This window comes from Thamnophis sirtalis, unplaced genomic scaffold (assembly GCF_051295495.1).
Source record: "Thamnophis sirtalis isolate CommonGarterSnake01/CBP01778 unplaced genomic scaffold, rThaSir2_p1.2 scaffold_1, whole genome shotgun sequence".
In the NCBI taxonomy this organism is placed as follows: Eukaryota; Metazoa; Chordata; class Lepidosauria; order Squamata; family Natricidae; genus Thamnophis; species Thamnophis sirtalis.
In genome coordinates, this window is record NW_028261381.1 from 73,182,190 (window position 1) to 73,205,667 (window position 23,478).

Below are 23,478 nucleotides of genomic sequence, written 5' to 3' on the forward strand. Positions count from 1 at the left end.
CTGCCCAAAAATCAAGCTCAGGAACCTTCAATACGAGTGACGTCAAAGTGGCCATGCCCCCCTACCCCCTGAGGTCAAACACAACCTTGATGCGGTCCTCAATGAAATTGAGTTTGACACCCCTGCACTATACTAATAATCCAGAGATGTTGCTTCTGGTGAAGAAATAATTGGTTTTTAATCCATTATGGGGGAAATGAAACATAAGATTTAAATGCTGGACTAATTATGGGCTGATCTATACTTCCTGTTTGCACAGAGATAGGCCACCTATAGCTTTAGGTAGCAGAAGTGGATGATTTTTTGATTTTTTAATATTTATATACATATTTTATACAAAATACATTTTTAATTTATTTTATTTCATGTTACTAGACCGCTCCTCTCCCTCAAGCCTCAGCCTGTCCTGAGACTGTTAAGAAGGCCAACTACAAAAGAGTTTTCTTGCTCCACATCAAAAAATTTCTTTCCCCTTCCCCGACTTCCTGCTGGTACAAGCCTGATGGGCTTCCTTCGTCTTGCACAAATCCCTTCATTCCCATTTGCTGGTGTCTGCTATGTTAGGGACACACACTCTCTCCTTTTGACAGCTATCTCATACTGTTTGCCATGTAAAGCTAGCTAGACCTTGAACTCATTCCCCACTGGTTGAGTAGAAGAGAAAAGCTGGGCATCTTTTTGTTTGTTTATTTATTTTTTCAACAGACTTAGAATGGAACAAAGGCCATTTGTTTTGGTGGCCACTGTTGTTGTTGTTTTAGCTGCCTGAAACAAACAAGAGTTCTTCCCAATTTTCTCTTCTATTCCACTGGACAAGGAGAACTGTAAAACAGTGTATGTTTATCTCACCAGTAAGTAGTTAGGGGACCTGCCTCCAGAAGGTAAAGCAATCTATTGCTTTCCTGCTGTTGTTGGGAGGGCGAAGAGCAGCAGGAGAATCCATCAATCAAGGTTTGTGCTAACAGGAGAGTTTAACCAGAAGGCTTTGCCTTCACTGTGGCCAAAATGGAGACAGGATTAAGCAAGCTTCATTGTCACCTGTTGATGCAGAGGAGTTAGGGACTTGAAGGCTACAGTGCGGAAGAGCTCTCTTATCCATATCCACATGTCTTTGAAGCTTGTAGTTGGCCTTTCCTGTTTGTCTGCTCTAGTTACAGCTTTGCTAACATCTGTAATAAAGCTAATTCATCAAAGAATCTCCATAGACCTACGTCATCATAGACATATGTCCCTGAATCATTTCCTTCTAGCTTCCTTGGGTGAAGCCCAATGTTCTCAAGGATCATGCATATGAATTGTATGCCTGTGAACCGACTGGGGGATGGGAAACCACAAGAGTTTGTGTAACCCATGCGGAGATACCGCGGAGATTCCATTATTAAAAGAAACCTTGACTGAGTATTAGAGGATAGAGAACGACCAATGGCGAAGTCAGTGCCATAGCCCGCATCACCCAGGATTAAATAGAAGTTTCCACAGCTCCTGATTTGTGTCACTAAAATATTTTGGATTTTTTTTTGGATTTTAACTTTATTTATATGCCGCCCTTTTCCCTGAGGGGACTCAGGGCGGCTCACAATCCAGGGGGGGGGGGAACAAAACAAGATACACACATAAAGACAATACATCATTAAAAGCGCAACAGTCATACTATTCGGGTGGGGTTGAAGTCTTTAGCCCCAGGCCTGTCGGGACAGCCAGGTTTTTAAGGCTATGTGGAAGGTCTGGAGGGTGGTGAGGGTACGAATCTCCACGGGGAGTTCGTTCCATAGGGTCGGAGCAGCCACCGAGAAGGCTCTCCTCCGGGTAGTTGCCAGTCGACATTGACCGGCTGATGGAATTCGGAGGAGGCCTAATCTATGGGATCTTATTGGCCTAGTGGAGGTAATTGGCAGTAGGCGGTCTCTCAAGTACAAACATAGGTGCAAACATTGTGTTGAACTCCACGTTTGATCCTGCAAAGGGGTCCTTCTAGTCCTTTTGGATCTGGCACAACTTTTTTATGGGTTAAATTAGGGGGTAAACCATCCTCGTTGCTTTTCTCTGAAAAACATGCCATGAAATTGTGCCCCCCCCCCAGAGCAGGGTTCCTCCATCTCAGCAACTTTAAGACCACTGGGGAATTCTGGGAGTTGAAGTTCACACATTTTAAAGTTGCTGAGATTGAGAAATCCTGTTGTACAGAATCCAGGAGATCTACTGGAGTGACAAAGGGCGGGGGAAATAGACCCAGTTTGATTTCCCTTTACACCAGAAGTATCAATCTAAAGACAATGAAAGTCCAAAGCGCAACCAAGAATTGAAATCACTAAAAATATACATTGCGAATTAGGATTAGCAATTGAGAGCCAATGTAAATGTTAAAGGCATTGGATTTAGGCTGGAGAAAGTCAGGTTTAAGTCCCAGTTCCATAACTGAGATCAACTGGTAACTTTCTATTCTATGCAATCCGATATCTCACAAAATTGTTGTGGGAATAACACTTCAAGAAACTCTGGCAAGCCAAATTCAGAAGAGGCAACATAAATAAAAACACTGTAAGCAAATAGTAGCTTTCAAGAAGGTAGGAACTAGCTTCTTTACACTCAATATTTCCTTTATCCCAGTAACATATAAACATTCTGGGATCTCACTGCTTCATTACACTATTGTATAGCCTAGATATAGTGGGACTACAAATTTTGTGGTTTATTTATAGGAATAAACTTTGCCTAGTTCATAAGCAGCACTGATTTATAGACCCATACAACGTATCACATCTGAAGTTCAAATTCTCAGAAGTAATAGGGAGAAGCCATTAGTTACAGGTTGATCCTACATTATTTTCTAAGTAAAGGGAAGCTCTGCTCTTGCGAACGTGTTGGAGAATTTCTCCTTCTTCTGGAATAAATTCTGGAATTTTAGGGAGTAAAATTGAAAATGTATTATGCCTAGGTTTAGACAACTGCTCTGAACACCTTACGGGAGCCTGAAAATAAAGATGCTTTGTTTAAAAAGGACAAAGCTGTAATTATCACCATTACATCAATGAAGGCACTACTGCTTCAGAAACAAATTTAGTGGGGTTTACTGCTAGAACAACGTCACTTCAAACTTCATTAAAGCTATTTCCAAATCTCCGAATGAGCATAATAATAAATCATCCTTTATAAATAATAAAGGATTCTCTCCAGCTCAAGCTATATTTGACAAGGCCAGACTTATTTGCCTGAATTACATACAAAGGGAAGACATTCCCATTTTTAAAGCAAAAGAAATATACTGTGTTTCCCTGAAAATAAGACAGGGTCTTATTTTCTCTTGAGCCCTGAAATAAGCACTTGGCCTTATTTTCGGGGAGGTCTTATTATTTTTTAGGTGCAGGAGGCAACGAGCGTCATCACCTCATGGCTGCTGCTGTGTTACAATATTTTCAGGGGGGCTTATTTTGGGGGGAGGGCTTATTTTAGCACATGCTCTTAAAAGCCCAATTGGGCTTATTATCTGGGGAGGTCTTATTTTTAGGGAAACAGGGTATTAGCAAAAAAACCAGAATGCAAATTAAATCCACTGTTTTGCTAGGGAAAGCCTATCCGTCAGAGAGGAGCTGCTGTGAGTTTTGTTACATATAAGCTGGCAACCATTTTCTGAGGCTCGGTGGACAATGACAGCAGACACAGGACCACAACAGGCTGGTACAAATTGTACCCCTAGAAAGTGTGGAGTATTTTTAAAAATGTATATACATTAACAATGTCTCTGTTTTTCCTCTTCTGCCACGTTGTTTTGTACAGAACAGTTTTCATCACCCTCCTGTTTCCTGCCTTCTGTCATGAAGGTTTCTTCTCCCTCATGCCTGTACTCTTTCAAGAGAAAGTCTTCAAGATTATGTCTAGGCTCAGAGCAGATTTTGACACAACACAAATGTTGGTGGAAATAAATACAGTGCACAGGTATACCCCACATACATTTGTAGTATCTCTTCAACAGCTACATCTCATCCAAAAGGAATTCCATATCTCACAAAAAAAATTATACTGTGGAAGATGTGCAGTTCTTCTAGTAGATAACATCTATTTTGTGTATTCTTTTCAAAGAAAGAAAACAAATAACTCTTCAGCCAGTTGGTTTCTTATACTATTAACAGGAGCAACTCTCCCCTTTAACCATGTACTGTTGTGGTACAACAGTCGGTGTCTGTGGTAACTACATCCATTAATCATGCTTGCTTGATGGCCAACAGTGATCAGCTTGTATCTACTTGAGATGTCATTTGTGTTCTTTTGTTTAGAATGGTGAAGGCTTCGAATAACAATTATATGCTAAACAGTTACTTGTGACCCATAACGATGAGGGGGGGAATTAAAATTGAATACCGATGAGTATGTCACATTAGTAAAAAATAAGGCTTTCTGAGAGGTTCGGAAACCTTGTTCAAGCACTGGTTATGTCATTTCTTGCAGGATTTTTTGCAATATGCTGTAGCCCCAAGGCTGCATAAAATCTTACTTAGCTGCCAGATCTAAAATATACAACTTAGAACCAAGTCTTCAGTGGCATTTGAGAAAGGCAAGCAGATTAATCGTACTAGAAGGCCAAGCCAGAATATTTTACAAAATCATTTTCCAGAATCAATGTATTAGGCAATAGATAAAAAAATATTTACATATTTGCTGTTTGAAAATTAGAAATCTTTTCTTTCAATGTACTTTCTATTGTTGCATGCATCACAATTGTTCAATTTGCCCAAATATAAATATATAAATATAAATATATTATAGGATGGATGGATACATAGACACACGGTATATATGAATGAAATGGGTTTTTTCCTGCAAATAGCATCCTCATTGCTTTTGTAAACAGTCATATGAAATGACAACCGTATAGAAAGCTAAAGTGCTCTGTAGCAGAAACATAACTGTTTCTCACCCATTTGTAACAGTGGGTCAAACATTTATCAAAATCCTAACAAATGGGACATATTCGTCTGAGCTGGACATACTTTCTACATCTAATTATTTCCACTGAGTAGGAATAATTAGGAATTTTAAGGAAGGCTTTTTCTCCAGCAGTTATTCTTCTGATTCACCTAGTGCAGCCATCTCCAAACATGTCCTCCAGATATATTCAATTCCCAAGCCTGCATGTTTCTAATATCAATTGTTAGGACCAGTTGTGAAGAGGTGACTGCACCAGGGGTGGGTTCTGGCTGACGTTACTGCTGGTTCTCTTGCGGGCGTGTTTTGCATGCTGGATGCATGCAAAACACGTGCTGTACATGCATGCACAATTCAATGGAAATTGTTCTGTGAATGCGCAGAACTCCCCAAAAAGATGGCGACAGCATTGACTAGGGGGCATGGCCAGCCTGGGTCGCTGCTGGTTCTGCAACCCAGGCTGGCTGAACTGTCAGTTTGGCTGAACCGGACCGAACTGGTTGGAACCCACCTCTGGACTGCACCCATGGAAGTCCCCCGCACCCCGGCAAGATATCAAGGTGATTACTATGTGAAACAAAATTAAATGAGAGCGGCCAGATATAAGCTATGTAAGCATTGTTTTACTCTTGGACAACTTCTATAGGGAGAAAGTTCACAAGGCACAGAGGCCAGCCCTGCTCCCCCCTGTTGACTTAGGGTGCAGATCCAAATAACCCAAGCAGCGTTCTATGACACAGTGTCACTTCCCCTGGGCCCAGCCTTACACCATCACCACTCTGTAATTCCCACCCCCATCACTACTGCCCTTGATAATGACAGTGACATGGCTTTCTGGTAATCTATACAAGTAGTCCTCAACTTACAACCATTTATTTAGTGGCCATTTGGAGTTACAACAGCAGTGGAAAAAAGTTACTTATGATCATTTTCACACGCATGACCTTATGATGATGCAGCATCCCATAGTCATGTGATCAAAATTTGGGCTCTTGGCAACTGGCATTTATGATCATTGCACTATCCTGGGACATCGTCATTTGTAGCCTTCCCAGCTGGCTTCTAACAAGTCAATGAGAGAAGCCAAATTCACTTAACAACTGCATGGTTCCCTTAACATCTGCAGCAATTCACTTAACAATTGTTGCCAAAAAGGTCATAAAATAGTGCAAAACCCACTTTATAATTGCCTTGCTTAGCAACAGAAAATTTGGGATCAACTGTGATCGTAAGCCAAGGATGACCTGTAATTCTGCAAGACAAGTTTTCATGCAGGTCTGTGTTTTGGGGCTGGATCAAGTCCAGGTTTTAGGAAAGCTCAACTTTCTGTAACTCACTTCTTCCCCAGTCCTCTGTGTTTTGACTTCACAATTTCCTGTAAAATGTAACTCAGTCGGTCATCTGGATACTTTTGGGCAGCACTTTTCAATCCTTGGATTTCGAGATCCTTCTGATGCAGCAAAAGGAGCAGCGAACGATAGTTGTCCCACAATTTGCAATCCTGAAGCTGAAAATTGGATTCACTGTTAAGGAAAGAAAACCCAATGGTTATTTGTTTGTTTGTTTGTCAAACATGTACAAGATAATAAGTATAGGCATGAACATAAACATGAACAAAGGAAGTAAATACAGATAAATGGGGACACTAAGACAGGGACTGTAGGCACGCTGATATGCTTATGCACGCCCTCTTTACAGACCTCTTAAGAATGGGGAAAGGTCCAGGGTAGACAGTTTCAAGTTGAAGCTGTGAGTGTTTGAGGATGTAACAACGGAGTCAGGTAGAGCATTCCAGGCATTGACCAATCTATTGCTGAAGTCGTATTTTCTGCAATGAAGTTTGGCACGGTTTACATTAAGTTTGTATCTGTTGTGTGCTCTTGTATTATTGTGGTTGAAGCTGAAGAAGTTGTTGACAGGAAAGACATTATAGCAGACAATTTTGTGCACTATGCTTACCAGTGGTGGAATTCAATTTTTTTTTACTACCGGCTCTGTGGGCGTGGCTTGGTGGGCATAGCTTGGTGGGCGTGCCAGGGGAAGGATACTGTAAAATCCCCATTCCCTCCCAATCAGCTGGGACTCGGGAGGCAAATAATAGATGGGGGCGCGGCCAGTCAGAGGTGGTATTTACTGGTTCTCCAAACTACTCAAAATTTCTGCTACTAGTTCTCCGGAACTGTTCAGAACCTGCTGAATACCACCTCTGATACTTACATAGTAAGTTATCATGCTGCCATCCTCAAGGAGGAGCTCTTTGGCTTAGGAATAGGATAGCTATTCACTTGTCAGAATCAAAATTCATAATAGGGTATTGCTGCATCAAATAATTGGAAGTAAGCATGAAGGGACATTCCTCCTTGTTCATAAACCACAGGTTCTTCTTGCAGATTGGGGGGGGGGTATTCTTTCTCTGAGTAGATGCTAGTGGCACGGCTAATTCAAAACATCCTGATGCCCCAGGAAAGATTTATTATATTACAAAATCCAGGACAAGAGAACACCGTCATATCCAGCATAGTTTAGGTGTGCCATTCTCCACCATCTTTAAACATTAATGGCCAATTTTACCAAATGACAGTTCATTGCCTGAAGCCTATGGCCATTTCCCCTGCATCATCTCTAGTCCAGAATGTTTGAGGGTATGGCTAATGCATACTTTCCTCCAAATGGAAATTAAATGGTACAGTGTGAATTCTAGCCTGATTTATTTTCAATACTGAGAGAGCTTTTTTTTTTGCAGGTCTTTTATAACCAGAGGAGGGAAGGAAAGAAATATTCAGTTATGCTAGTTTTTCACCTGCTCTCTGAAATCAGCCAGCCAAAAAGACAAGTTTATTATTGCTATGCGAACTAAGTTACTGTTCCCTAGCATCAGGTGGAAACTTCGCAAGGCAGCTCTTATTTCCTGCCCTGTTTTATCTCTTGCAGGAAAATGGTCATAAAATAGACAGACCAAGTGCCCCCCCGGATTTACCTGGAAACAGACAATCCAGGACAATTTTGGTAGGCTCCCTGAATGGTTTATCATACTGCATTTTCTTTCTTTTTTCCATGGGACACTATTTTATCTTTCTAATAAATTTGCCTGTCCTGAATCTTTACTAAGATTCAATTGTCATTGCAATACATTTTGCAGAGTAAAAAACAAAGGATCGAATCCTCGTAATTCAAGTCCCCACAAACCAGTGGTGGGTTTCAAAATTTTTTGGAACCTCTTCTGTAGGTGTGGCCTGCTTTCCGGGTCCACTGGTGGAACCTCTTCTAACCAGTTCAGTAGATTTGACGAACCGGTTCTACCGAACTGGTGCGAACCGGTAGGAATCCATCTCTGCCAGAAACACATTTGGTGACTTTAAGCCACTCACTGGTTTGTTTCTGAGAATAAAAGGAGAAGTGAAACCACAGTGCCTTGAGCTTTTGGGGGGGAAGAGAGGCAAATACAGTAAATGTAAGAAAGAAGTAACTCTATAAATTCGATCTCAGTGTTCCCAATGGATCTGGAAACCCCAGTTTACCTCTCAAATTTTTGGATTCTGAGGAGTTTTAAAATTTATTTGACATAAAACAAACTACCCACAACAACTGTGTTCCCAAAATGATCTACAGTATAAAACATTTTGAAGCAAAAGTTAAACAAAATTAAACTAAATGCTGCAGCTTAAAGTAGCAATTAGTTCTGGGCACACAAAAACGTAGATTCCCTGCCAATCTTTTTGGCAACATTATAGAAATGGCTTGCTGTTGCCTTTTCATGGGATCTTTTATTCTCAAGCCTAAATAAGAGAATACAGAATAACAGAGTTGGAAGGGACCTTGAAGGTCTTCTAGTCCAACCCCCTGCCTAGGCAGGAAACCCCATACCACTTCAGACAAATGGCTATCCAACATCTTAAAGACTTCCAGTGTTGGGGCATTCGCAACTTCTGGAGACAAGCTGTTCCACTGATTAATTGTTCTGTCAGGAAATTTCTCCTCAGTTCTAAGTTGCTTCTCTCCTTGATTAGTTTCCACACATTGCTTCTTGTCCTGCCCTCAGGTGCTTTGGAGAATAGTTTGACTCCCTCTTCTTTGTGGCAACCCCTGAGATATTGGAACACTGCTATCATGTCTCCCCTGGTCCTTCTTTTCATTAAACTAGACAGCAGCCTTGGGGTTCCCTATCCTATCTAGTACATTCCTCCTATCCCAATACTACTCAGGTCTGATCTTACTTCTCTCCTTCCACCCTTTTAGATTCAGCTTGATCACCAGGTACCCTCAGTCCCTACAAGTACAGTCCCAGGGGACTCTTTTTTTCCTCTTTGCAATCACTAGATCCATACAGGAAGAAGGAAGGCTTAGAAGAAGAGCTGGCCTGATTCAGACAACTACCAGTTTCAGGCCAGACCCAGGTACTCTTGCAGTCCAGAGACACTATCTCTGAGGAAACATGCTCTTCAAGAGTCAGAAAGACTTCTGTTAAGCAGGAAGCTGGATATAAACCTGTGCTCGGCACAATTCACACAACACCATTAATCAACCAGCCTGATTAGCAAGAGTGCACACATTCACATGTCTATCTGGTGCTGCCACTTAATCGGGCCAAAGATTTGTCTGAGGCTATTTGAATCACACAAGCCCAATCACACAATTTATTTCAAGTTTATGCGAGTTTCTGATCTTCTGAGGTAAAAATCAGGCAGGGCTGGATAAGTTGGTAGTGTTTCGTCTCATTAAGCAGGCTAGCCAGCTTAATTTTTTTGGGGGGGGGGGCTGCACCCCTAATTCCATGTTGGCATGGTGAACTCTTATTGTTGGCCATGTCTCTTCCCAATTAGCATGTGTGTATGTGTATATGTATATATATATATCCATATCTTTTCTGTGTATGTTCCTGTACGTGCATCAAGACTTTTTTCCTGGCCTCCCTTATGTTGGGTTAATTATAGCTTGCCGGCTAATCTTAGCGCTCTAAGAGAAACAGCCTGCTATTTCTCTTTCCTCCAACCTCCCACCAGGGTCAGCTTCTTGAGCTCCAACAAGCAGTAGTTCTACAGTTTCTGGGCACCTCAAGACTCTACACTTCCTCTACCTGTCTCCACCTGTCTCCCATTCCTTCACCATGATCTCATCAATCTCCCATCTGGTGATTATGTTTTGTCTTGATATATTTTGGTTGCCATGGAAAAAAAGAATAATGGAATAGAAGGTATGCAACTTTGGCTGCTGGATCAAAAGACATAGCGGGAGTGTGTGTGAGAGAGAGGGGATTAAAAAGGGAAGAATTTGATTATTTCCTTAGGACAACCAGATCAAGGACAACCAAAATCTGGGCAGTCTGTAGATGGCAGAAGAGCAATACAGAAAGATTGAGCCCTCTGCTGGTCAGGCGGGAGTAACTATGACTCTCTTAAGAGAGACATAGTTGCACGGTTCAGACGCCTCCCCATGGCGACCGCTGGGTAAGGTAGCAATACCGAACTAAGAGCTGAACCACCTCTCTACACGACTTAAAGCTTAGTAGAGAGATTGTTGCTACAATGGTACACATATTTTTCAGTCCTAGCCCCCCTGGGCCTTTGGACTCTAGCAGCACAGACGGGAAAGATTGAGCCCTCTGCTGGTCATCTGAAGTTTTCCAGCCCTATTCTGTTGCAGCCCTCCTTTAGAAGAACAAACTTTTTTTTCTCAATTTAGCCCTCAACAAAGGAAAGAAATTAAGGTCCACAATAACAATAGCAGTTAGACTTATATACTGCTTCATAGGGCTTTCAGCCCTCTCTAAGCGGTTTACAGAGTCAGCATATTGCCCCCAACAAATATCCGGGTCCTCATTTTACCCACCTCAGAAGGATGGAAGGCTGAGTCAACCCTGAGCCGGTGAGATTTGAACAGCCGAACTACAGAACTGGAGCCAGCTGAAGTAGCCTGCAGTGCTGCATTTAACCACTGCACCACCTCGGCTGCATTTAACCACTGCGGCACCTTGGCTCTCCCTTTTGAGCAAAAATGGCATAATATGTTCTTCTTTTTAAAATGACAGGTAAGATCCTATAACTTTTATACAAACTATAAAATAAACCTTTACCAGCAATTCCAAGGACTTTTGCTTACCCAGAGGAAGGAATATGTTTCTCTAGTGAGATAAGCTAAAGCTTATTCCATATCCGAAACAAATATCCACTTGCATTGCTCTGGGTCCAACCAATCCCACTCCATAGTCCATCAATTATTCTGTACTTTGGGCTAACGGATATACGCTGCAAAAAATCCAAATGCTCAATAATGGTGCTCCAGATCTTTGCAGCCCAGAGTTGATAGCCCTAGGCAGGTTGTAACATGGTTTAGTTTTGGAACATGGGTTACTGTGCGAATCTGGCCTCTGTAGATGGTAAACCAGTTTCTGTCTGAGTGTGATATAACATTATCCAACAAAGTACTCAACAAAGTATGACACAGCTTAGGTGCAATGTGTGAACCTACACGGATGATGATAAGATGAGCTTGCTGGTGCCAAAAGATTTCTGATTTCATTATCACTGATTAGAAACCATGTTACTGATTAGTTCCATGAATGTTCTGAAAGAATCGGTATGTGGACAATGCTTACCTCTGTTTAAAGATTTTGGACTGCGAATAAGCAGCAGAGATGTTTTCATCACTTCGGATTCCAGCACCAGGGTAAAACATCATGCTGACCTTGGTAATGTAGGGTTTCTTGTTTTCTTCCCACTGTATGCCATGCTTGTTAGTATCATCTCCATCTTCTTCTGTTTGAAGTTGTTCTTCAGCCTTCCAAGGAGAATTTGCCCTCCTTTCCCTTGGATAAAAAAGAACCATGGAATGTATGACTTTACTATCAATCCAGGTATTCCGACCTTCTTCAACCAAGTGCCCCTTGGCTGTTTTAGATTATTATCCAATCCAGGTTGAGCATGGTGCAGGTCCCATCATCGAAAGAATGTCAATTGGAAGGGACTGGAAGACATATCTTTTCTGGAGTAGCCACCGGCCTTTGCAACATCTTTCCTTCAGAGAAGGATGGCCCCAGCCCTGTTGGCCTTTTGTAAGGTTTTAAAAATGTGATTATGTAGCTGGGCCTAAAGTCCCAAATGTGTTAAAAATCCTATTTCTTGCCTTTATTGACAATTGTGATGATAATTTTCTTGGCAGCTGCATCTATTTATCTTGACTGTTTGTAATTGTTTTAAAACTATTTGCCACTCAGAGTCCCTTAGTTGAGATGGGCAGCTATTAAAATTAAATTAATTAATTAAATACTATACTCTCCGTTTGCATCATTGTTGGGAAGAAATCCAGGAAAGTCAAACAAAAAATCAGAATACCGCCTTAATGTAAGCTTTGCAAGAAGGTTATCTGAACATTCGTAGGTAGCTGCCAATTTTCTGATTATGGATTCCTTTTTTAAAAAATTCACATGACCCATTCCCAATTTTAATATTATTGACATATATTTTTTTCTCACGTTTCCTAGAGTGGGCTGAAAAATTCTACCAGTATAATTGTGAATTAATTTCAGGGAATTAATTTCACTGAAAAACATAGTATCATAGAATCACAAGGTGGACATTGGAGGTCTTCTAGTCCAACTGTTCTGCCAATAGATGAGCTGAAATTACTTAAGAGGTTTAACAATATTTCCCACTAATTAAAAAGTTCAAGGTTTTGCAATAAAGATCTAGTAATACATAGAATGAGATTTGCAGATATATAAGATAGATTCAGAAAAGATAGATATCCTGGAATTAAATTGCTAACATCTGAAGGGAAACAGAACAGGCAACATTCCTCTGAGGCATTTTTTTGTTTATAAAATTAACAAAAATAGGGATAGCGATATTATATATTGACAAACGTACAAAAACCTTTTACTAGCTCTTAAAAACATCAGGATATTTGGCTACCTTCAATGACTATTAAATAATATGTTGATGAGGAACCAATATTTAGAAGAAAACAGAAAGCAACAAAATGATTCAAAATTGGGAAAGGAGTGTGCTACAGTTCTATATTGATGTCTTTAAAATGTATATGCAGAATATATATATATATATATATATATATATATATATATATATATATATATATATATATATATATATATATATATATATATAGACAAGCATTAGCGGATAAGTAATGGAACTGGACTTCAAACTGCTGAAAGACATACTTTATCAACCAGCTCAGATATGTTGATGATACTGCTTTGATAATGTAAAGAGAGGAAAACCCAAGGAATCTTTACTAAATGTGAAAAACAATGTTCAAAAACAGGGCTATTTAGAATTAAAATAACAAGCTAATGTTGTATCTACAGGCAACACCAATACAAACAGATGAAGGAACAAAAGATGTCATGTTTCTAAGTTCAAAAATCCACAGAGTCTGTCAGTAGCCATGAAATAAAAAGACATCTATTATGAGACATTTAGGCAAAGTATTAAACTGCAGAGATATCACATTCACATTCACATATTCACACAAGGTACAGTTAAGGCAATGATTTTTCTAGTTGAAATAGCTGTGAAATCTTGTGTATTTGAAAACCTGAAAGAAGAAAAATGGAAGCTTCTGAATTGTGGTGCTGGAGAAAATTGTTAAGAATATTTGGACCACACTCACAATTCCTTACTAGTGTAAGTAAAACCATTAGAAGCATTAAGAATGAAAATAAAAATTAAATATTTGGGCCGTGTAATACAAAACCAAGAGTCATTGGTTAAGATCCCATAACCTGGAACAACCGAAGGCTATCAGAAAAGAAGCTGTCAAGGAATAAGATTGGCAAATGTTATCATTGATGTCAGAAGGATAAGCTGACAAGAACTCATAGAAGCAGTTATCAACAGATAATGCTAGTGAAGTGAACAATGAGAACAAAATATCTTAATGTTCTTAACAATGTCAGTATGTTGCCTAGAATGTTTTATAAATAGGCACTGTGAATGCTGTCTCTCTGCCTGCCTGTCTGCCTGCCTGTCCCTATCTATCTATCTATCTATCTATCTATCTATCTATCTATCTATCTATCTATCTATCTATCTATCTATCTATCTATCTATCTATCTACCATCTACCTCTATCTGCATTTGAAATCCTTCTGACTTCACTATTTATTACATTCCAACATGCTGTCTGCATTATTATCTCATAATTCTCTCTGTTCCTGTGCCTGTTAACTTATACATTTATGACAGGGGTGAATAAAGTGCAACCTCTTTAACAGCCACACTTTTTGTTTTTTTTTCTCAGAAGCTAGAAAGGAAACCAAAATATAACAGAAAATTTGTGAAAACTGAGGCAGGATTTCCTAGGATTTCTGCTATGAAATATGTTTAAATTTTGATTGTTTGCTGGACTCAATCAGCTTTCAAATTCTAGCCTTGCCAACTTCTCTCCCACCATTTTAACCCCAACCCATTCACCTTTCAACCCTACCTGCAAAAGTGTAGTTGCTTAAGCCAAAAGGCTGCCTGACCATGTGCGCTATAATAAAATTGTAAAGTGCTATAAAGTTCTTACTACATGGTAAGATACAATATATTTGACTTTGCGTAGAAACACTGGCAATCCCAGATATACTCCATGAATTTTCAGTAATTATTTTCCAGCTATTGCTTCGGAAACCCTAACAATACCAGACGCATCTTACACATGCTTTAAAATGCCAGAGTAAAACAATAAGTTGACAACTGCAAAATGTACAGCATAATCACTGTAACTAAACATATTCAAAAATCTCTTTAGGCTGCAATCTAATAATTGCTGAACTAAGCTGTCTCCCATTTTTATTTCCTGTAGGTAGTGAGTGAAAAACAAGGATTACCTTCACATAATTGTTGCAAAGGCAGACTCTCTGATACATCTTTTTTTTAAAGTCACAATCTCCACATATTCATCTTGTTATAGTAATAGAAATAAAATCTGTTAAAAAAATAGTTCATATGGAATCTTCCTTCCCCTCCCCATTCTTTGCCATAGGACCCAAAATACCAAATAACCTCTGGATTTGTGCTTTTCCCAAATAAAGTGTTCCTTTTATCCCCTGCCCTTTAACTCACATGTTACGGCTGCTATAACCACTTGCAGGGGATGCACTAGAGGCTTTGTGATGCAAGTCCCATTGCTTGCATCTCTGTCCCAGGGTCCAAGCAAGGTCTTTGTTGAGGTCACCATGGTAACATAAGAAAGGGGGGGGGGACCAATGAAATCTGTAGCAAGGAAGGAGACTGGAAGAACCCTATTAGAAGGGGTTTAGGCTCTCCTGGGTAGCAGAACCCACAGAAGGAATTCATTCTTCAGCTGTTGAACCATAGAGACAATCACTTGCTTTCTTTGGGTCATCCCTCAAGACCTAGGTTTGCGTGCAGTGGGCATGCAAGTGCCCTCAGCTTCATAGATAATGAAATGGTACCGTGAGCATTAAAGAGATGTGATTGCTATACCTGTGGGACAGTAGTGGGTTTCAATTTTTTTTAGAACCTATTCTGTAGGTGTGGCCTGTTTTCTGGGAGTGGGTTGGTGGTCATTAGACCGGGTGGGAGTGGCTTGACAGTCATGTGACTGAGTGGGAGTGGTTTGGCAGTCATGTGACCGGGTGTGAGTGGCCAAGTCGATGTCACTGAATTATTTGCCCCAAAGAATGACCTACAAAAAGAAGATTAAAAAAAAGGAAATTTATTATTTTGTGCACTTATTACTTAAGTAAGAATAAAATAAGTAGACAAAACAATAAAACAGCTACTTACAGAGGAAATATGGCTGTCCTTGCCGGTTTTCAACATTACTGACCACATTACACACACTCTTCCAACCCCTCTGCCTCTTCCCTCCTCCTGGATTCACTCAGACGTTTTTAAAACTCACAGCCTGTGTACAGCACACACTCTTCCAGCCCCTCTGCCTCTTCCCTCTTCCTGGACTCACTCAGACATTTTTAAAACTCAAAGCCTGTGCACATGCACACACTTCCAGCCCCTCTGCCTCTTCCCTCTTCCTGGATTCACTCAGATGTTTTTAAAACTCACAGCCTGTGCACAGCACACACACTTCCAGCCCCTCTGCCTCTTCCCTCTTCCCCAACATCCTCCCCCACCCCACCCCAACCACTCACCAGTTCTTCGGGTTCTTCTTCTGAGAACTTTTTGGCAGCATGGTGAGGATGGGCGGGGCGATTGAAAGAGCGAACGAGGGAAGGTAGCGTTCTGGTACGGGGCCTCCGACCAACGGGTATGGGAAAGCACGCTAAATTTCACCATCCGGTACGGGCATAGCGGTCCGTACCGATTGAAACTCACCCCTGCTGTGGGCTCATTCATATGTGTAAAGTTTGACCAAATGTGTGATAAATGTGAATGTCTTAATCCAATGAGGGTAGGTATCCTAGAAAAGAAAGAGGCTTTCCTAATTTAATGTGTTTATAACCATTTTAGTAAAGTGTAACAATGTGTTAAAGGTATGGGAAGGTCTATAAGAATTCATTATATCATAGAAACATTTTAGAAAGTAATATATGGGTTTCTTTATAAATTTGGGGATGAGGTAAAGTTTATCCAGTCAGGGATTCCAAAGAACTTTAAAAGGGCCTCTCTAAATGGTAGGAATGGCTGATAGATTTTGAGGCAGAAGCAGTGGTGGGCTTCAACCAGTTTGCACCACTTCGGAAGAACCGGTTGTTAACTTTCTGAGCAGTTTGGTGAACTGGTTGTTGGAAAAAATCATTAGAGCAGAGAACTGATTGTTAAATTATTTGAATCCCACTACTGGGCAGAAGATCCAGCCTTCCCATTCATTAATGGGATCTGTGTGGCTATGATTGATCACAAAGAGGATCTTGGAATGACAGCGGAATGGATATATTTCAAAACTAATACATCAACACAAGTTGCAGCTGTTATAAAAATTGGTGAATTCCATGTTTGGAATTAATATATGGAAGCATGGAAAATAATACAGCCAGGATAGTAATGACATTGTATAAATCTATGGAGCGGCAATATTTGGAGTACTTTGTTCCAATCACTCAAAGTGATGGAAAAAGTATAAAGCATGGCAACCAAAATAATGAAAATACTTCCTTGTGAGGCCAGAGTTCAGCCTGAGGCTTCTTAACTTGAAGGAAAGCTAGGCAAAAGAGGCACAATACAAATGTGTAACAAACACATGACTGATGGATTGAGAACTATGAAGTTGGTATCACCTCTCAGTGACATTAAAATGGGTTTCCAGAAATGTCTTTCTCACTTTCATAATGTCAGAACTCACCAGCTCCCCACCTCTCATTCAAACCAAGGACTAAGGATGTCTTAGGGTTCAGAAAAGGCAAAAGAAGGTAGCAGACCTTACAATAATACAAAAAAGAAAGTGTTAAAACTATCTTTCTCAGAATAAGAGGAGCATCGCTAGGCTACTAAAATAGGGTTCTTCCTACGGTATTTACATGGATGGAATTTTTCAGTTAAATCATTTTTGCTTAATCAAAGCTGGTTTAAGAACAAGCTTGGAACAGCCTTCAAATGCTACTTGGCTAGATTCCCAAGACAAATACTTTTGCTGAGCTTGCAAGGGAACATGTCATATTGACAAAGCAATCAAGGTAACACATTATTGAGAATTAGTTCTTCAAAGTAGCGATATAGATCTGCAGCCAATGTTGCGAATTTAATAAAATCCGCCTAAATTGATTTTTAAAAATGAATTATTCCTACATTTATTTAACCCTTTCTTCATTCGTTCATAAAACGAATGCTGTGCCAATATGATATGTAATGATTTACCATGACTCCCTATTATCCAGTTTAGACTTTATCCCTTCTATATTCAGACATTCTACCAGATGCGTTTGCATAACATGCTGCTATCCACTTTGCTTATCAAAGTGAACATAATGGATGGAAACTGAACAAGGAAAGATTCAACCTGGAAATAAGGAGAAAATTTCTCTGACAGTGAGAACAAGCAACCGATGGAACACAAATTGCCTTTGGAAGTTGTGGGAGCTTCATCACTGGAAGCTTTCAAGAAGAGATGGGACAGCCATCTGTCAGAAATTGTGTAGGGTCTCCTGGATGGGCTTCACTTCTCATGATGTTCAGTATGACTTGTTTCTAATAGGAAGCTTTATCTTCTTTCTTGGAACTTCTTGTGTTTCCTTTTAAGGATCCTTTATGCTTCTTCGTGTTTTTGCATCCTGCAAAGGGCTTATGACCTTGGATGGCTTTGTTCTTGTTTTCTTTCACTTTCCCTGATCAGTTTTATTACTACATTATAGTCTTTCTCCTTTGAACACTTACAAAAAAGACAGAGGTCCTTCTTTGTACGTTGTGGGAAATGAAGAGAGTATGGTCAAAAAATTGTCATGCTTCTAAGAGCTAGTTTGATGCTGCGGTTAAGATGAAGGACTTGAAACTAAGTGGTGTGTACCAAGGACCTGTGGGTAGCCAGGAAGGACTGAGGCGGAGACAGGAATAAAGGCTAACAAGTTTATTCCCTCAAAGAACAAGCTAACAGTTCAGAACCGGCTTAGAACAGGAATGCCGCCGCTGCTCGTTGGACAGCTCCCTATTTATGCAGGAGCTGTCAAACGATCAGCCAATCAGGTGTCGAATAGCTTCCCGCTTAAACTCTTTGTTTTGGCGGCTGCTCAGAACATAACACCCCTCCCCTCTAGGTTCGCGCAAGCGTAGTCTTGCAAGTACGCTGGCCGCCGCCTGATTCGGGCCCGGGGCACTTCTGCCCTGCTTGGAGGCTCTGGCTGCTCGGCCGAGGACCCTGCGCCGGAGGATGGTGATTGCCCGGGTCGTCGAGGAAGAACACAGGAGGGTGCTGGCCCACCAGGTAAGTCGCCGCTTCGGTTTGGAGCGCTGGCTGCCTGCTCTCCGTCGGCCTCCTCGTTGCTGGGTTCCCCGTCGCTGGTCACCGCTGTTGGACTCGCTGGGTTGGTCGGTGGCTGCTGGCTTGGTAGCACTGGGTGCCTGCTCCGCAACTGGTCGCAGTGACGTTTCCACGTTCTGCCGTCGAGAAGCCTGACCCTGTAGGAGCAGGGCCCGGTCTGATCAGTTACTATGCCCGGTAGCCACAAGGGATGCCCTCCATAATTGCGGGCATACACTGCCTCCCCTTGGGCGAAGGATCTCGTCCCTCCCTGAGAATCCAAAGGCGTTGGGGTGGAGTATGCAGGGTGCAACCGGTCAAGGGTCGTTCGCAGCCGCCGTCCCATAAGGAGTTCGGCTGGGCTGGTGTTGGAGTCTGGGGATGGCGTGGAGCGGTGAGCCAACAAGAATGCATCAATGCGTTCTTGCCAGGGCAGGTGATCCATTTTGGAGAGGGCCTCCTTGACGGACCGCACAGCGCGCTCCGCCAATCCATTACTAGAGGGGTGAAAGGGCGACGTAAGGGCATGTCGGATGCCCTGGGAAGCTAGGAAGGCCTCAAACTTGGCAGCTGTCAGTTGTGGTCCGTTATCGGACACCAACACATCGGGTAGCCCATGGGTGGCAAATACGTGGCGGAGGGTGGCAATAAGCGCGTCCGCCGTAGTGGAGGACATGTGGATAGCCTCGACCCACTTCGAGAAGGCATCCACAACAATCAAGAGCATGCGGCCCTGAATAGGGCCCACAAAATCAATGTGTATTCGCGACCAGGGGGAGGATGGTGGCTCCCACGTCCGGGGCTCGGCTTTGGGAGGCAACGCTTGGGCGCCCTGGCATTTCGGGCACCCGGCAACATGGGCTGCTATGTCCTGGTCCAACTTGGGCCACCAGACATAACTTCTGCCCAGGGCTTTCATTCGGACAATGCCGGGGTGTGCTAGGTGAAGCTGTTGCAGGACGGTAGTCCTCAGTGAGGCAGGCACCACGACGCGGTGGCCCCACAGCAAACAGCCGCGCTGAACGGAAAGTTCCGGCAGCCGTGATTTGAAGGGGAGAAAAATAGGATCTACGGGGTCCTTGGGCCACCCTCGCCTAACCCAATCTAGTGCCCGGGATATTATCTGATCCCTTGCGGACAACCGGGCGATGTCGGCGGCAGAAATTGGAAGGTTGAGGTCGTCAATGAGGAAGACGGGGGCGGCAGCAACAGGGTCTTCAGGAGCGTCCGGCAAGGGGCAACGGCTGAGGGCATCGGCGTGAGCGATCTGCTTCCCCGGTTGGTGCAGGAGCAGGTAGTCGTAGGAGGCGAGGAACACAGACCAACGCGTCATTCGGGGAGACAGCACCTGCGGGGCAGGGCGGTCGCCGGCGAGTAACCCCAGCAAAGGCTTGTGGTCAGTGACAATTTGGAAGGGGCGGCCGTACAAATAGTGATGGAAACGCCGCACCCCGGCCACAATAGCGAGGGCCTCTTTATCAATTTGTGCGTAGTTGCGTTCGGAAGCAGAGAGAGTGCGGGAAAAATAGGCAACAGGCACCTCTGCCCCACTAGGCAACTGGTGGGAAAGAACGGCGCCCACCCCGTAGGGTGAAGCGTCGCAGGCGAGCACTAAAGGCAAGTGCTCGCTGTATTGGACGAGGACGTCGTTGGAGATCAGGAGGTGTTTAACAGCCATGAATGCGGAAGCTTCCCGCCGGCCCCAGACCCAGGCAGCCCCCGAGTCTAGGAGACGGTGAAGTGGCTCCGCGACAGAGGCTTTATGCGGCAGGAAGACTGCATAGAAATTGAGTAGGCCTAAAAAGGCCTGTAGTTCAGCTCTATTAGTAGGTGCAGGGGCCTCAAGGATGGCTTTGGTCTTGGCAGCAGTGGGGTGGATGCCACTGCCATCAATGAGGAACCCAAGGAACTCTATCTGGGACACCGCAACCTGGCACTTGTCTCTTTTGACTTTGAGTCCCACTTGTTGAAATTTCTGAAGAACCACCCGCAGTCTGGCCATGAGTTCTTCTAAAGATGTTGCAGATACGAGGACGTCGTCAAAATAGGGGACGACGCCTCGGAGTCCTTGGAGCAACCGCTCCATCAAACTTTGAAAAAGTCCAGGGGCGATGCTCACCCCAAACTGCAATCTGCGGCAACGGAATGCGCCCCGGTGCGTGATAATTATCTGTGCCTCAGCTGCTTCATCGTCCACCACCAGTTGTTGATACGCCTGTGCAAGGTCGAGTTTCGCAAAAATAGACCCCTCGCCCAGAGTGTGTAGGAGGTGCTGGACCACTGGCACTGGGTACGCGTTTGAAGGCAGGGCACGGTTGATTGAGCAGCGGTAGTCTGCGCAGATCCTCACGCTGCCGTCCGGTTTAATCGGTAGCACGATGGGTGTTTCCCATCGTGCATGATCCACTGGCTCGAGGACGCCCTGAGCTACGAGTTTGTCCAGCTCGGCGTCCACCTTCGGCTTGAGTGCAATGGGGACTCTGCGTGGCTTCATTCGCACCGGCTGTACTGACGGGTCGAGGTTGAAAGAAACAGGTGTGCCTGTATATTTGCCTAAGGTGCCATCGAAGACAGCTGGAAATTCGTTGACCAGGCAGTCGAGTGCAGTTGCGCCGAGGTGGTGGATTCCGCTGACTTGCAGACCCAGGGACTGGAACCAGTCGAGACCTAGAAGGCTGGGCAGCCGTCCCTCGACTATGATGAGGGGTAACCGGCCGTCAAACCCCTTGAACTGCACTCTGACTTTACGGGTGCCAATTACTGGAATCAGGTTGCCCTGATAGTCTCTTAATGTGAGATGACAGTCTTGTAATTGGCGTTTGGACAGCTGAGGCAAGAGGCGTTTGATTGTGCTCCAAGACACTATGGACGTTGCAGAACCGGTGTCGAGCTCCATCTCGCAGGGCTTCCCTTCTAACGTCACAGTTAGTTGGATCTTCTTTTGCAGATGGTGGCAAGAGAGACCGTGGTTAGAGTTGCGGAGAATGGCATGGCAGTCTGTTCTAGCTTTCTTGGTTCGATATTGCCGAGACTGCTCGGCTTGGGATTCTGGAGAGGACATGGGCTGCGCTGCTCGGCACACCCAAGCGATGTGGCCCTTTCTTCCACACCGCTGGCAGAGGGCTTGCCTGAATCTGCACTCAGCTCTTTCGTGATTGCCTCCGCAACCACTACATGCAGATTTAGGGTTGCCCTTCCGCCAATGCCAGCTCTTTCTGTTCGCCTCCTCAAGGCGGTTAATGTCCTCATCCTGGGTTTCCGCATCGGACTCTTCACTTTCTGAGTCTGGTGAACCGGTCACTGTGTTAAAGGCATTGGCAACCTGCGTGGAAGTGGCAGACCGGGCCTTCGCGATGGTAGCTAGGGAAGCCGCAGCCATCTCGGACGCCCGAACTTCGTCAAAGGCGGTTTGAAACGAAAGATCTGTTTTTGTCAGTAACCGCTTTTGAAGCTTGAGGTCTCGGAGGCCACACACCAGGCGGTCGAGGAGAGCTTCATCGAGATCTCGGAACTCACAGTGCAGGGCGGCCGATCGTAGTGCAGCAACATACGCGCTGACAGACTCTCCTTCAGCTTGGCTCCGTTGGTGAAACGCATGCCGGCGGGCTATCTTGGACGGGGATGGAGCATAATGGCTCGTCAGCTTTGCCAGCAGCACGGGCCACGGAACGGCCTTGATAGGCTCAGGAGCTGTGAGAGCCCTGGCGATGTGGAAAACGTCTGTGCCACAGACGGACAAGAAAAACGCACATTTTCGCTCATCCGTCAGCTCGGTGAGGTCGTGTGCGACCAAAAAACATTCAAATCGAGCCGTGTAAGACTCCCATGTCTCAGAGCCATAATTGAATGGCGCGAAATTTAACGTGGCCATTCCTGTCAGAGTCAGCGACGTCTCGTCGCGGTAGAATTAAGCGCGGTTCTAGTGACTCAGCGAGTGACTTCAGCAGTGAGTGACTTCAGCTTCTCACACCTCAGTTTGGCAATCCCACCCTCGTCGCCAGTGGTGTGTACCAAGGACCTGTGGGTAGCCAGGAAGGACTGAGGCGGAGACAGGAATAAAGGCTAACAAGTTTATTCCCTCAAAGAACAAGCTAACAGTTCAGAACCGGCTTAGAACAGGAATGCCGCCGCTGCTCGTTGGACAGCTCCCTATTTATGCAGGAGCTGTCAAACGATCAGCCAATCAGGTGTCGAATAGCTTCCCGCTTAAACTCTTTGTTTTGGCGGCTGCTCAGAACATAACACTAAGAAGCGGTGAATTCTAGTCCTACGGAAGCTGTCATTCTCAACCTCAATCTACCTCACAGGATTGTTATTGTTGTGGGGCAAACAGGGGAGGTAACATGATGCCTTGAGTGATACAAAGTAAAAGCACCTAATAAATGAATAAAAATATTTATGTTACGACTTTATTATAGAGGATGCCAGTTTGGCCTAGTGGTTAAGGCCCCAGGCTTGCAATTAGGAGCTTGAGTTCTAATTCTGCCTTAGATATAAAAGCCACCTGGATGACTTTGGACCAGTTACTTTGTCTCACCCCAACCTACCTCACAGGTTTGTTGTGGGGAAAATAGGAGGACGGAGGAGTATTGGATATGTTTGCCACCTCGAGTTGCTTATAAAAATAATAAAGATGGCACACACATACAACATACATACATACATGCATACATACATATC

General features: G+C 43.5%; 1 protein-coding gene across 1 annotated transcript in view; it reads right to left on the reverse strand.

The window, feature by feature from the left end:
• Nucleotides 1-22,669, reverse strand: part of LMNTD2 (lamin tail domain containing 2) — a 52,720-nt gene extending 30,051 nt beyond the window's left edge. The window contains exons 1-6 of the mRNA XM_087704043.1: nt 21,973-22,669; nt 20,596-21,867; nt 20,041-20,487; nt 19,035-19,902; nt 11,513-11,722; nt 6,258-6,443 (exon numbers count right to left, since the gene is read on the reverse strand). Of these exons, the coding sequence (XP_087560169.1) occupies nt 6,258-6,443; nt 11,513-11,722; nt 19,035-19,902; nt 20,041-20,487; nt 20,596-21,867; nt 21,973-22,669 (3,680 nt within the window). The remainder of the gene's footprint in view (nt 1-6,257; nt 6,444-11,512; nt 11,723-19,034; nt 19,903-20,040; nt 20,488-20,595; nt 21,868-21,972) is intronic.
• Nucleotides 22,670-23,478: the final 809 nt, after the last annotated feature.